The sequence below is a fragment of the Acinonyx jubatus genome, chromosome A2 (assembly GCF_027475565.1).
Source record: "Acinonyx jubatus isolate Ajub_Pintada_27869175 chromosome A2, VMU_Ajub_asm_v1.0, whole genome shotgun sequence".
Classification (NCBI taxonomy): domain Eukaryota; kingdom Metazoa; phylum Chordata; class Mammalia; order Carnivora; family Felidae; genus Acinonyx; species Acinonyx jubatus.
The window spans coordinates 129168088-129180627 of NC_069383.1; the positions used below are offsets into that span (position 1 = coordinate 129168088).

The following is a 12540-nucleotide window of genomic DNA, read 5'->3' on the forward strand; positions in this document are numbered from 1 at the left end:
AAACAGCACTGAAATGCATAACGTGAAGTAAAAGTTTCCTGTGATCCAGATACGACCACTGTTAAGTTTCTTATATATCCTTTGTGATGATTTTTATTCTCTAACCAAGCTGCCTGCCCAGGGCACAGTTCTTGGAACTCGTCTTCATCTATATTCACTTAATCGTGATCTCATCTCGTCTCATGGTTTCCTACGCCACACAAACACTGATGACTCCCACAACTGTATTTCCAACTTAGATAGGTCCCTGAAACTCCAGACTCGCATGTCCAACTACTAGTTGTTTCCACAGGGAGGTCTAATGGGCAGCCCCAAGAATCCAAACACAAGCTCCTGTTCTTCCATGCTCAAACGACTCCACCCACAGCCTTTCCCACCTCATTTACTGTAACTCCATTCCTCTAGTTACTTAGGCCAAAACCTTGGAATCAGTTCTACACCTCTGTTCCTCTCACATCCCACATCGGATCCATCATCAAAGTCTGTTGGTTCTATATTCGAAAGATCTACAGAATCCGCCCACTTTCAACCTCCACTGTTACCTGACAGAAGCGACCATCGTCTCTCGCCTAAGGATTACTGCAATTCTCCTAAGTACCATCTGTCACCCACACCCACTGCTTCCTACCCACTCTGGTCTATTTAGACCACAACAGCCAGAGGGATCCTGTTAAAACCTAAGGCAGAGCATCCAACCCCCTGCTGAAAACCCGCCAATCATTTCCCACCTCACTGAGACAAAAGCCAGGTCCTCAAGGATCTGGTGGGCTCCCATCCTTGTGACCTCATGCTCTGCTCCTCTCCCTCTCTGACCACATCTTCTGTCGTGACTTACCGCTGTCCCACCTCCCGTTAGCCCCACTGGCTTCCTGCAATTCCTCAACCAAACGAGATCCACTTCCCACTTTAGGACTTCATACTGCTGTTCACCCCGAGTGGAACACCCTTCCCCAAATATCTGTAGGATTCTGCCCTCACCAACCTCAGGCAGTGCCTCAGATTTACCTATAAGCCTTCTCTGACCACCCTATTTAAAACTGAACCACCACCTCGCATGCCTATCCTGACATTCTATCCTGTTGCCTGTACTTTGTCGCCTCATAGAACCTTCAACCATCTGCATATTTCATTCGTTTGCTTCTTATGTAATATATAATTTATGATAACATAACATAATATAATAATTTAATATAACAACACTATAATATAAACAAAATGTTTTATATTAAATGTTGTATATTATATGTTATGATATATATAAACAAATGAAATATGCAGATGATAGAAGGTTCTATGAAGAATACACACACACACACACACTTAGTGTATTCTTTTTACATACTGAGATAATAATATGTATATTATCTGCCACTTAACTCTTCTCACTCAGTAATATATTGTGGCTATCCATGTAAATCAGGTAAAAAAGACCAACCCCATTCTTCTTAAGAGCCACTGAGTATCCTTTATAGGGATATACTGTAATTTATTTACAAACACTCCAGTGATGAATATTTAGACTATGTCTAATTTCTCTCTCTGTCAATGGTATATTGAATATTTTGGCCAGTGCTCACATATACATTTTACTCCTATCGTGGTTTTTGTTCTGTACTGAAAACACCACCTTAATGTATTCGTTTGCTCATCTATTGGGTCTGCCCTTGAGTCAAATGGAAGCTCATAAGTGAGAAGCCTATCTGTCTAGTTCACTTCTGTAGAAAAATGCCTCAGACATAATGAGGGCTCAGTAAATAGTTATGAGTAAACAAATGAATGTATTATTTTGCACATTTTGGCAACTACTTTTACAAGGTAAGTTCTTAGAAGAGGAAGAGCTATGTCAATGGACAATCTAACCTTGAGTACTCATTTCTTTTTTTTTTTTTTTTAATGTTTATTTTTGAGAGAGAGGGTGAGAGAGCACGCACACAAGCAGGAGAGGGACAGAGAGAGGGGGGACAGAGGATCTAAAGTGTGCTCTGCACTGAGAGCAGAGCCTGACGCCGGGCTCGAACTCTGGAGCTGTGAGATCTTGACCTGAGCCAAAGTCGGATGCTTAACCAACTGAGCCACCCATGCACCCCTTGAGTATTCATTTCTGATGGTTAGATGAGATTTTAAGATTTTTTTTATAGACCTCAGAGTATGACCTAATCATGTTTATATTTTACTGACAACCCTAAACTTGAGAGTTCAGGTGCCTACATAAAGGTATTGTTTTTGACAAGATCCAACTTCGTTTTCCACAGGTCAGTTAGGTGGAGTTTTGGGTAACACCTGATGATCTTAATTCTAAGTTATATAGAAAGAACAAATGTCTTAGAGTACAATTACTTGGAAGCCAGAGGAGATCTTAGAAATATTACTCCCAATCTTTGGGTTAAAAGGAGCAGAGCTTCTCCCGGCTGAAATGGGAACTAGGAAGGACAGTATCTATTAAAAGAAAGAACCCATCCCCTCTGGGACCCAGCGATTCCTTTTCTCAGTACCTGACCTGGAGAAAGAAACTCCCCTGTACACAGGCAGAGTGGCGCGTGTGCAAATGCTCACTGTGGCATTGCTTAGAACAGGGAAAAACTGGGGGCACCTGGGTGGCTCAGTCAGTTAAGCGTCCGACTTTGGCTCAGGTCATGATTTCACAGTTTGTGAGTTCAAGCTCCATGTTGGGCTCTGTGCTGACAGCTCGGAGCCTGGAGCCTGTTTCTGATTCTGTCTCCCTCTCTCTCTGCCCCTTCTCCTCTCGTGCTCTGTCACTCTCTGTCTCTCAAAAATGAATAAACATTAAAAAAAAAAGTACAGGGAAAAGCTGGAAGTAATTTCAACACTTAGCAGTAGGAGAATCACTCAATTTCACACAGCCATGCTATGGAATACTATACAACAGTTTTTTAAAAGGAGACAGACCTACACTAACAACTGCAAAGGTTCTTCAGGAAAGACTGCTGAATATAAAAAAGCAAACAGCAACAAATATGGATAACATGATACTGCTTGTGTTAAAACAGACACCAAAAAGCCCACTATTTATTCTCGGTGTGCATGTGCACATGTGTGTATTCTTAAACACATGGGCAGAGACTGGCAAGATCAACAACAAACTGGACCAAAAAAAAGAAAAACAAACCAACAATGATGACTTTTACGAATCAGAGGAGAATTCTAGCTTTATTCTATCATTTTAAATTCGGGTCTAATTCTATCATTTTTACCACAACAAAGTGTCTATACATAACTTATTACATTCTTAAAACGCAATTTAGGAAGAAGAGGACAGGAGGCCAAAAGATGAAAAATTCTTTTTAACTGTGCAGCCTCTTTTACTTTTGTTTATGAAACAAAAACCTTAAGTTCTCAAATCTTAAAGATTTGATCAAGAGTAAATTAAACGTGTTTTTACATGTCAGGAGACTTTTTTTTTTAAGTCACAAGTCAGAAATTTGGGAGGGTACCTTACCCACTGACTCCCCTCCAGGTGTTTTATTTTTTTTTTCTTTCAAATCTCACTGGAGAAGGTGATCCCATCATCCCCTTTTGTTAATAAGTTCCAGTGTGAGCAACACTTATAATTGGGTAGTTGGGGATCAAGTCTCCCTCTCACCACACACACACACACACACACACACACACATACACCATTACTATAAATAAGTAAAGTAAATACTTTTCAGAATACTGGAAAAAATTCAACTTGATTGGAGATAAAATATGGGGAAAATAAATGTTACTTTCTCTGAAAAACAATTTTTCTTCCATAAATTATATCTTTATAACAGCTATACGTATCAATTTCCTCCCCTGTAAGATTTCAAACAATTTTGATATAAGGGGGAACATCCACTCCAATCAAATATCATGAACATAAAACCAACTTACTCAAGTTGTGATTGTCCTTTTTTTGCCTCTCTTTGGCCAATGCTCTCGCTTCAGATTCTGTGGGAAAAATACACGCTGTGCACGTGAATGAAGTAATTAGAAACTGGAACGGTTCAAGGCACACAATGATGTCAACTACAAAACACCTCATTTTCTAAATATATAGAAGCTTATCCGACCAGATTCTAACAATCCAAAGAGGGTTTTTCAAATTATCATTCTTAAAAAGCTTGCATTTTTTCCAAAGCAATACTTATGAAATAAATGCAAAGACTTGGCTTCTACAAAATGGTAAAAGACTAGTAACAAAGATGTCTGACACACTACAAACATACAAGAGGAAAAATAAATAACCAGAGAACTAGGGAAATTTGCAGCTGATATTCTATTATCAGGAGTGAAATTTTCTTTTCATGCAACAGAACTTTGAGGTTATTTCTTCGAGGCCTTTGTAACATTGACATAAAAAACTGGGTACAGAAGCTATCACATCGGCTCTCTAACTGACTGGTGGAAATGGACTCATTTTTTCAGAACTGGGAGCCAGGTTCCAACAGAACCTGCTGGAATGAAATTATGATCCTTAGGAGCAACTATTTTCCTAGTCTGGGTTTATGAAAACAAACAGAGGAATAGGGTACTAAAGCATTTGGAAGCAGCTCTATTGGAAAAGATGTATTTGCATAGCAACTCTTGTGAGTTCTCTGTGATGAGGGATTACTTTGCACCTTTCAGGACAGCAAACCAAAACAAGAGAGAAACAGTCCTTTGAATAATCCTGGGATTCTAGAACCTCTGTTATTTCCTTTTCAGAAGAGTTATCTGAAAGATTACACTACCTTAACTCAGAATCTTACCCCAAAATAGAAACCTTTTTAGCATAACTCATAGCCACTAAAGTATGTATGTATGTATGTATGTATGTATGTATGTATTATGCATGTATTATTATGTACAAATAAATAATTCAGAAGCTAAATTATTTCAACTTGGAAGTTCAATCCAAATGATTTTCTATTTGTTTCTCACATGAGCATTACAGACAGCTTTCATTCATACACCCTCCACTTCACTATCTTATTTTTTGTTTTCTCGCTTTATTTCTACCCCCCCCCCCGCCTTTTTTTTCAGTTTGCCAGCCACACACCATGGTTTTCTGCCTTCCAACTTCAACCCACTAACTGTGGACCAGCTTTGGCCAAGGCAATCCGGTGAACTTCTCTAACATCTGGTAGCTTCACCCACATCCTCCCCAAGGGGGTGGACTCTTGGCCTGGGGGGTGGGGGTGGGAGAGGTTCTTTCTCAAGCCTGGATACCCCCTGCAGCCTCAGGATCTTCTTTAACATATCATCCTAAGTAGCTGCTAGCCTGTGTTTGGTTAACAATTCTATATTTTAAACCTCCACTGTTCAAATCACCACGTGGTCTCTGCTTCCTGACCAGAATCTAACACAGGTGGAAAAACCCAACTTAAGAAAGATAATTTTTTGCCTGTAGATCAGAACTGACTCCTAAGCTTTTGGCTACATCATACTCCTGCTCCAACTAGCAGTGTTCAGAACCCTAATTCCTGTCTATTTCTCCTTTTCCTGCCTGGAATGGTCATTTTCTATGATAGAAAGTGATTCTGGAAGTGTATACTTCATTATATCTGCTTACTTTCTTTAAAAAATCAACGTCTACCCCTTACCTATTTCTCTTATTCCCACCTGTTGCCTCTGTTGTTTTCTTTTGTTTTTGAAGAAGCAAACACATAATTCAAAACCCCACTTTGCACTTAAGTTGTAAGAATTCTGATCATGTCACGCTAACCACATTTTATCATTACTTAGTATAGATCTCGGCATTATTTTCTAAGAACTTCATGACACTGTTCCTTCCTGGTAGGGTTCCTACTTTTTTGTTGACTTCCGATGAGTTTTAATATTAATTAGTTTTATCCTTTATTTAAAAAAAAATGTAATGTTTATTTATAGTAGAGAGAGACAGAGTACGAGTAGGTGAGGGGCAGACAGAGAGGGAGACAAAGAATACGAAGCAGGCTTCAGGTTCTGAGTTGTCAGCACATAGCTGATGTGGGGCCTGAAGTCAGGAACCACAAGATCATGACCAGAGCCAAAGTCGGACACTTAACTGACTAAGCCACCCAGGTGCCCCAATTTATTATCTCTTTTAAACCAAATCAATGTTTGTTTTTCCAAATGTCTTTCTCTTGCCACTATCTTCTGAAATATTTTTTTAAAAAGACACCCTTGATCAAATAGGAATTTTTCGCACCAAATATATTTTCCGTATTTTCAGCGTGTTCACGTAATCCTGCAAGATGCAAGGACCAAACATGAAAAAGGGGGAAAAGGTGAGGGCCATAAAATTCAGCATGATAGAATGCCAGTTCTAATGTCGTTTCGTCATGTTTTAATGGCCAAATGCTCTCCCTAAAGCGTTAAACAAAATGGTGAAATAGGTAATTTCACACTTGCCCCAGGAACAAACAATACCCATTGCTCGGTTTTATAATCTATTTTTTTACTCCGTGTAATAAATCTTTTGCATGTGACTTAGCAAAAATAACAGGAGGCATCTGAAGATGTTAAGAAATTCATTCTTACCCTATCCTGACAACTGTGGGCTTGAATGTATGTCCAACAAAATATCGGCCCAGGGTTCTCAAACGCAAATGCTTCTAGGGGCTTAGCACAAACACCAGATGGGTTAGAGACATCTGATCATTAAAAATGTTGCCTAGTGCCCCCAGCCCAAAGGGGACAGCAGCCAAAGACACAATGAGGGGTGTCATGGAGTTCTAACAATGCCATGGAGTGACAGCAGCCCCAATTCCCAGTACCTCAAATACTGGAAATTTCCAAGTATAAATCTTCCATCTTAAAATATTGCTCAATGTTTTCACCACCGCATAGACCTAAAAAAAAGTATGTCTACGAATTGGCAAGAGTCTGGAGGTCACAATTTTGAGAACCGTGTTTGTCAGGAAATCAACAGAAAATCCCCAGTAAGAGGCACTCTTGCCAGGATTTACCTGTGAGCTCCCTTTTTATGTTGGGAAGGTTGGCTGGACAGGAGTTGCTGATGGTGAGGCCTGGGGGTGGCAGTCCTTGGTTGCCATAAAGATCAATCAGATTTCCAGAGACAGGTAACTAGAGAGAGAAAAACAGTGATAGAAACAAACTGTTGAACAGCTCCTCATTCAGCTAGAACCCGTATCGATTCCGGACTTTACTTAAAAGAAACAGTAGGGTGCAAAAAGTCTTTTTTTTAAAACAGGAAAGCAGGACATGTTTACACTTTTTCACTCACTCAGAGACATGGTCACCTTAGCTCATTCCCTTTGAGAGAAGGAAGGACGCGGAATCTCCTACCCATAAGATGGCTATATTACCAGCTTATACGTACATTTTGAGCGTGCAGACAATGGATAATGTGGCAAACTCACTATCTAGCACATCCAGGGGCATACACTAAATGTTCAGTAAAGGTCGGCTATTACCGTAAAACAGGGTTCTGTGTGGCATGACTTTTTCACCAAAGCACGTTTTTCATCAAAGTCATTTTTTCCATCCCTTTCCTTTTTATCTCTCTTCACTATAAAGAGCACTTTTGCAGCGGAAAAGCACTGAGAAGTGTTCTCTATTGGCAAAGAAATGGTTTCCTCATTGCTAAAGAAAAGCTATTTTCCTTGAGAGTGAAATCTTTCGCAAAGCCACAAGAGGGAGCCCACTGACTTTAATAAAAGAACAAAACATACACTTTAAAAAAAAAAAAAAAAAAAGGAAAGTATTTAGCCTTCTCAACCTAGCTTAAGAGTGTTTTTCTCCAGTTCTGAGTTGAATCATTTGAAGTAGTGAACTTATTTCTGCCCCCAGTGCTGCTTTTCCTGTACTGAGTTCACTGGAAGAGTCTGATGTGCCCGTTTTTGGGCACAAGAGGGGCCCCGGACATTTCCTCTTCCCACCGGCTGAAATAAAGTTCTCGACTATCACTCTGGGGACACAGTTAAGTGACCTCACTTCTGCCACTGCAGAAACTCCCCATTCCCAGCTTAATTCAAACACTTCCTGTAAACTATTAACACCGTGTAAGAAATTGATCATTTAACCCTTCCTGTCCTTGACTATACACTCTAAGTTTTACTCCACATCGGAGAAAAGTGAATGTTTACTGACCAAGGGGCTCCAATAAAGATGACATTGAAGATTTCACCTTTCATTTTCTCCAGTGGCTACTAACATACAGATAAAAATATCTCACAAAATAAAGATAGAAATGTGTTTCCCTTCATCGGTAGCCTTCGACCATCTATCCACCATGGCTTCTGAGTATGTGCTCTATGAAATGAACCCCGAACTAAACCCCAAATGAAAGAGATGGGGGAGGCCTGTACTTTCTGGCAGGTAAACAAGGATACCAGCTCTAATATGACTGGGGCCTGAGGGCAGGGAGGACAGACAGATTAGCAGAACACCTCTCTCTCTTTTCCACTCAGTCTTTTGCTTCTTTTTGAAGGCAGGATGTATGTTATATATATAAAATGTACTATATATATCCCATTATACAGATTCATATAAACAATGCGCTGTGATAACTTAAAATGTCCTTGAACCACAATTCAAGCCCCTCTAGCTAAGAACCTGATCAAAAGTGACTGTGATTATTAGCTGTCATTTTACTAAGTGGTTTTATTTGAAGTAGGTCACCTTCTTAGGGTCAGTCTCGCCTTGTGTGTGCTCAGTCGTACTCCTGTCCAACTTGAGACACCAGAAGGAAAGGGGTGCAAATCTCTCAGCACAGCACTGTAAAGAGTTAGAGCATCAAAACTTCTAAACTGCTATGACATCTCATAACCCCTCTGGATTCCTCCTATCTTTCCGGAGTTTCAGATTTTTGAGGAACTACCGAGTATTAATAAACTAAGGATGTGGCTTTAAAAATTCAATGCAACAAGCTAAAAAAATATATTTCCATTCCTCTAGAAATACAAATCATATCTATTATATTTTCAAATGCAAACTGTAAGCAACACGTGCAATTGTGTTATGATGATGATTTGTTAGGGAAAATTAATAGACAAGACATACATAGAGAGCTTTAAAAAAAAAACCTTTAAGTCACCAAAGGACTTACAGTGAATGGATATCTGATTATAAGCTTTTCCAGGACAAGAACGTATTTTCTAAACATATTCTAAAGGAAAATGTGTGTACATATACCAAATAAATGCAGACTCACATGGAAGGGAGGGAGGGAGGGAGACAGAGACAGACAGACATGGAGCAAAAAAAACAAAAATTGGGAATGAGACAGAGACAAAGACTCAGAGTAGGGGTGGAAACAGGAAGAGAGAGACACATGTGCATACGGGGAGAGAGGTGGACAGACAGGTGGAGAGACATGCAGGATGGTGGTGGGGAGAAAGAGAGCAAGACTGGGGACCCCCGGAGAGAAATGGATTGGGGGGGAGCTGAAAACTCCAGAAAAGATTGCTGTGAATGGCAGGGAGTGACAGTGGGGCCCGCCAAGAAGGGAGATGAATTAACATCTCTAGAACAGATGCCTTATCGGGTACTCCACTGAGGTCAGACATCATTACTTCCAGTCCCCAGAACAGCTCATAAGTGTCCACCTACTTCTCTGCAAGACTTCCTGCTCTAGCTGCTTTTCCAACACTTGCCGAACAGGAGCTGGCAGCATGTACCTTGCCGGAATATTTTGCTGGGGACAGTTTTTTGTGTGGGGTCCTACTCTGGACCAGGTACAGAACTAGAAAGGCACTCTGTGGATGTCATCTTAACGGCTTTTATGGCAGAAAAACCATGGGGCTAGCTATGTGCGAACAGAGCTTTGTGGTAGGAGGTTCATATACTATATTAATAACAGTATTGGGGGAGGGGTAGTGTCAACCTGCTGATAAACCAATTAGAAAGTGCAATTTTCAAGTCATCTCCAACTGGATCTAAGCAAATAAAAACCTAGTTGCTCACTAGCCAAGTATGGATGCTCAAATTTACGCATTAGTAGTGCAGCCATTCACAGGCAGGCTTAGGAGCCAGAGAACTAGCTTAAAACCTGCCTGTGTTACTGACCTGCTGTGTGATATTAACCTCTCTGAGGCATGGTGCCACCTCTGAAGAGTGGTGATCACATCACCCATCTCACAGGGTTGTGTAACAATCAGAGGTAACAGGGGGTGAAACACTGTATTTAAGTGATCAGTACACTGCCAGGTTTGGTAACATTATGATTTTCTACAAAGTACTGTATTCCCAACCCGCTCTAAACTTGGATCAATGACACCACATATGCCATGTTAATTACTATGTAGCCTGTCAACCACTGTACCAATTTTGCCAGGCTGCAGTGCAAATCTAAATATAGGAATCAAGGGAACTACAGGGCTGTATTAACGGCTCAGTGTTCAAATCGAGGCTTCTCCATTGGGGACCCCCTCCCCTTCTCCGAGGGGATCTGTCAACTTCTAGAGTCATTTTGGGGTGTGACAACTGGGGGGCAGTGGAGGGTACCACTGGCATCTAATGGGTGGAGACTGGGGATGCTGCTAAAAACATCCTGCAATGAGCAGGACAGCCTCATAACAAAGAATTATCCATCTCGAATGTTAGTGGGGCTGAAGCTGAGAGACTCCGCCCCTAAATGGTGCCTTATGTTGTGTGTGTTAATGGCTGTCATTCGTTGAGACTACTAAGTGGAAGGTTGATTACACATCATTCTGGGGTGCCTGGTTGGTCAGTTAAGCTACAACTTCGGCTCAGGTCATGATCTTCCAGTTTGTGGGTTTGCACCCCACATCAGGCTCTGTGCTGACAGCTGAGAGCCTGGAGCCTGCTTCAGATTCTGGGTGTTCCCCTCTCTCTGCCCCTCCCCCGCTCGTGCTCTGTCTCTCTTTCCCTCAAAAATAAGTGACATTAAAAAAAAATTTTTTAGGGGTGCCTGGGTGACTCAGTCGGTTAAGCATCCGACTTTGGCTCAGGTCATGATCTCACAGTCCGTGAGCTCAAGCCCTGCGTCAGGCTCTGTGCTGACAGCTCAGAGCCTGGAACCTGCTTCGGATTCTGTATCTCCCTCTCTCTCTGCCCCTCCCCTGCTCATGCTCTGTCTCTCTCTGTATCAGAAATAAATAAAACACTAAAAATTTTTTTTTAATTTTTTTTAAATAAATACAAAAATAAACATGGCTTTCTAATTACAAATTGGTCATGCATATTTAAGAAAGGATTCTGTGGTTCCCCTTCTGGGTTAGAAAAACTGCCCCATAAACATAGCCAACATTTATAATTAAGGCAAAATAATATCTTTGAAGCTAAGGAAGAGGAAGAGGCATCTTCTGTTAACATGGATATGTCGTGGGGCGCCTGGGGGGCTCAGTCGGTTACGCATCCGACTTCTGCTCAGGTCATGATCTCATGGCTCGTGAGTTCGAGCCCCGCATCGGGCTCTGTGCTGACAGCTCAGAGCCTGGAACCTGCTTCGGATTCTGTGCCTCCCTCTCTCTCTGCCCCTCCCCCGCTCATGCTCTGTCTTTCTCCCTCTCTCTCAAAAATAAACATTAAAAAAATTAAACAAAAAAACATTTCACTTCCAGCATAGAAGTGTACAATGTCCAGATCAAAGCCACAGTCTGATAGGGACAAATAAAGAGGGGGTGAATGCCTATGGGTCTGTGCTCCAAACTTGGTCTGAATTGTGTTCTTCAATGTTCTGCTCCACCAAAATGAATATTTTTCCAAGTAAATGATCATTGTAAAATATTATTATTTTTTTCTTTCTGGATGTTCCCCTTCTCTGAATCTCAATTGAGCACTGTGAGCACAAGTAAACTGGGACTTTTATTCTTTGTTTGTAATGGTACAAGAGGGCCCTTGTGCTCTTAGAATAGTTATTTCTAGACTCCAATTCCCTTAGGATAGTTTCCTCTCTAAGTGTTCCTTCCACTTTATTTTTTCAAGAAGTTAACTTGAAATAAAGCATATCAAAGAATCAAATAAACGGAAAAGAAACGCCTAACATAAAGAACGTGAAGTTTAAACTCTACTGTCGGGGGAGAAATTAAAATGTGAGTGACGTGTGGTAGCTTTGTTGTTTCTTTTGACAACCCAAGCCCAAGTTTATCAAGAATAAGAACTAGGAACCAACATTTAGTAAGTGCGTATCAGAATCAAGACTCTTCTAAATGCTTTTTGTGGATTAGCTCTTGACATTTTCATATGAATTCTATTGTCTTAGATGCTCTTATTATTATTATTCCCATTTTCCACACAAAGAAAGTGAGTCAGAGAGGTCAAATAACTCACTCAAGAGTATGCACTCAATTCAGCTGTCTGGCTCATGATCTGAGTTCCTAATCTCTATATTATAGGGTCTCCACTAATAGCAAAATGCTGAACCGCTTTGGTCATGGTCTGGTTCTGCTGGGGTTACCTTTAGACTTTTTCAGTGTGCAAATATAGAAAAGTAACGAATGCCTGGATAGTAAACGACATCTGAGGGTGCTACAGGTGACTCCAGCCCTGGCTGGGAATTAATTCAACGCTGCCCAGGGCATCTTTCCCACCCAGGAGCTCCCCTGAGATTGCGCCTCTGCTCCCGAACTACCCTCCTCTATTCAAGGTCTGACGCAGTCCCCTCTTTCC

The 12540-nt window shown here is 41.0% G+C and overlaps 1 protein-coding gene across 15 annotated transcripts in view; it reads right to left on the reverse strand.

Annotated features, from left to right (window-relative positions):
- The window catches only part of MITF (melanocyte inducing transcription factor), a 220998-nt gene that overhangs the window by 12491 nt on the left and 195967 nt on the right, over window positions 1–12540 (reverse strand). For 10 of the 15 annotated variants that reach the window (XM_027042457.2, XM_053219074.1, XM_027042456.2 and 7 more), the window contains 2 exons: window positions 6915–7032; window positions 3877–3951 (listed from right to left, as the gene is read on the reverse strand). In XM_027042457.2, coding sequence (XP_026898258.1) covers window positions 3877–3951; window positions 6915–7032 — 193 coding nt within the window. The remainder of the gene's footprint in view (window positions 1–3876; window positions 3952–6914; window positions 7033–12540) is intronic. The other 5 variants (XM_027042459.2, XM_053219076.1, XM_027042458.2 and 2 more) reach the window with 1 other exon arrangement.